Source organism: Harpia harpyja, chromosome 1, assembly GCF_026419915.1.
Source record: "Harpia harpyja isolate bHarHar1 chromosome 1, bHarHar1 primary haplotype, whole genome shotgun sequence".
Taxonomy (NCBI): Eukaryota; Metazoa; Chordata; class Aves; order Accipitriformes; family Accipitridae; genus Harpia; species Harpia harpyja.
The window spans coordinates 30537315-30539369 of NC_068940.1; the positions used below are offsets into that span (position 1 = coordinate 30537315).

The 2055-nt window shown below is 44.0% G+C and overlaps 1 protein-coding gene across 1 annotated transcript; it reads left to right on the forward strand.

Annotated features, from left to right (window-relative positions):
* Positions 1–280: 280 nt before the first annotated feature.
* Positions 281–1594, forward strand: FNDC11 (fibronectin type III domain containing 11). The gene has a single exon (XM_052784240.1). The coding sequence runs from the start codon at positions 379–381 to the stop codon at positions 1357–1359; it is 981 nt and encodes a 326-aa protein (XP_052640200.1). The 5' UTR covers positions 281–378; the 3' UTR covers positions 1360–1594.
* Positions 1595–2055: the final 461 nt, after the last annotated feature.

Consider the following 2055-nt stretch of genomic DNA (forward strand, 5'->3'; position numbering starts at 1 on the left):
GCCAGAGATGTAGAAGAATGGAAAGAAATTGCTTACAGGGGTACAAAGGCATCTGATTAGAATGAAACAGAAGATAATAAGATAGGGAGAAATTTTGGCAGAGTATATCAGAGAATAATTCCTGACCGTGAATCTATTAAGCAGAGGTGGAACCTCTCGGGGGGGGGGGGGGGTAGCAGAAGACCAGTTGGTTGGAATATATAAGTAGACTATACAAAACATTAGAAACCATACAACTATAAAGGAAAATGCCTCTGGAACTATATCTACTCTAACAGTTCTTTCCCATCTATAAGTTTATAAGCTAAGCTTTAATTAAGAGAGAAGAGTCACAGCCATGATAATACTCCCTCACAGCTGCTTTTCCTTTGGTTCTTAATGTTATTATTGCTGCTTTCTTCACAGCAACTGAGCTTTGGAATCATGGCTGTGATTTTGAATGAGTTTGAAACCAGTTCGGAGGGTACTGCGCACAGCGAAGAACAAGACAGTGCCAGCTGGGAGTGGTACTTGGAAAGGAGAAGCCTTGTGCTGCAGTTCCTGAACTCCAAGCTGAGCCTCCACCACCTTCAGCACCACCAGAGCAAAGTTGAGCTTCTGAAGAAGTGTTACTTTTACTTGGAGATTGAGCCCAAACACGTGAACGTGAGAGACCAGAACCACGTGATGCATCGCACTGACATCTTGCAACTAATAGACACCTACCAATTCCAGAGGATGAAGAAGGTGGGAAAAACCCAGACTGAAATCCAGCTGTCACTTTTAACTGAGCTGTTAGAACAGCTGGAACGAGGTCAGGAGGAGCTGAGCTGTTACGTAGAGACCTCTGACATGATAACTTTCCTCTCCTTGTGGGACTTGATTATGCAGAGACTGTCCAAACTCTCCGAGTTTATGGAAACTCTCCTTTCCTTGCAAGTGCCAGGAAAGCTCTATGTCAAGCATCGTTTGGTGTCACATGCAGATCTTAGAGGTACTAGACTTCCCAACATTAGGCTTTCTCTCTGTACAAAGATACCACCGATTTTTGATCGAGAAGAATCATTTGCACACAAGAACTGGGCCAAGCTCAAGTGGTTTACCGAAAATCAAGAGCCACACCTCGAACAATATGAACTGCACGTTAAGTTACTGACAAATGGGAGACAGACAGAAGTGGGATACGGTAGGACTCAGGCAGTCACCTCCAACACATGTGTAGTCCAGGACCTGCACCCTGGCAGATCATACGAATTCACAATTAGAAGATCACACACTGACACACTTGTCTGTGAGAGATGGTACGACAGCATTACGCTGAAGACAAAAACTAACGCTGTTGAAGACACAGACGGCAGTGCTTGTGCACCAGAAGGATGAGGTGGCACACAAGAACATTTTTCTCATTTTATCCATTTGAAAAAGATGAATGAGAAAAATTAAAGGTAAACATTATTTTCAAACATTTTGTGTAAAACTGAACTCATTCTGTTTTCAACAACAATTTTACAAGCGCCTTCCCCAAATCTTTCCAGGTTAACAGTAACCCATTCCAAACTTCTCACTCAAAACAACATCCTTAGGCAGCATTCGGGACTCAACACTCACTTCCCACTGCTGGAACTCACAGGTGGGAGCAGCTAGAAGCAGGCAGTCTTGCAGGACACCTCGGATGCAAAGCACAGGAGATAGAAGCATCTCCATCATACGGTGCTTTCCATCCACTGCAAGATGCCCAGTGCCAGCTTCTTGCAATGACGTTGTTTTGGTTTTGTTACCCCAAGTTATTTTTTTCCCCACGTCCTTCCTCCAAAACGCCTGAACTGAATCCTAAGCTCTTCAAATCACACACCCTAACTTATTTCTATCTCTGGTTCCTCTCACCCTCTACACCCTGTGCCTTATCGGTACCTAAGCATGATTTCATGCTCACCCCCTCTACAGTGCGTGAAAAGATCACTCTGATGAAAAAAAACCAAACCAACAAAAACCACCACAACAAAAAAAACCCCAAAACCAACCACTGCCCCAAGCCCCCACAAGAAACAGGGAAGGGTAATACATCCACACAACCAA

Coding starts and splice junctions, on each gene's coding strand:
- FNDC11 (XM_052784240.1), top strand. CDS start 379: ATGTTATTATTGCTGCTTTCTTCACAGCAACTGAGCTTTGGAATCATG.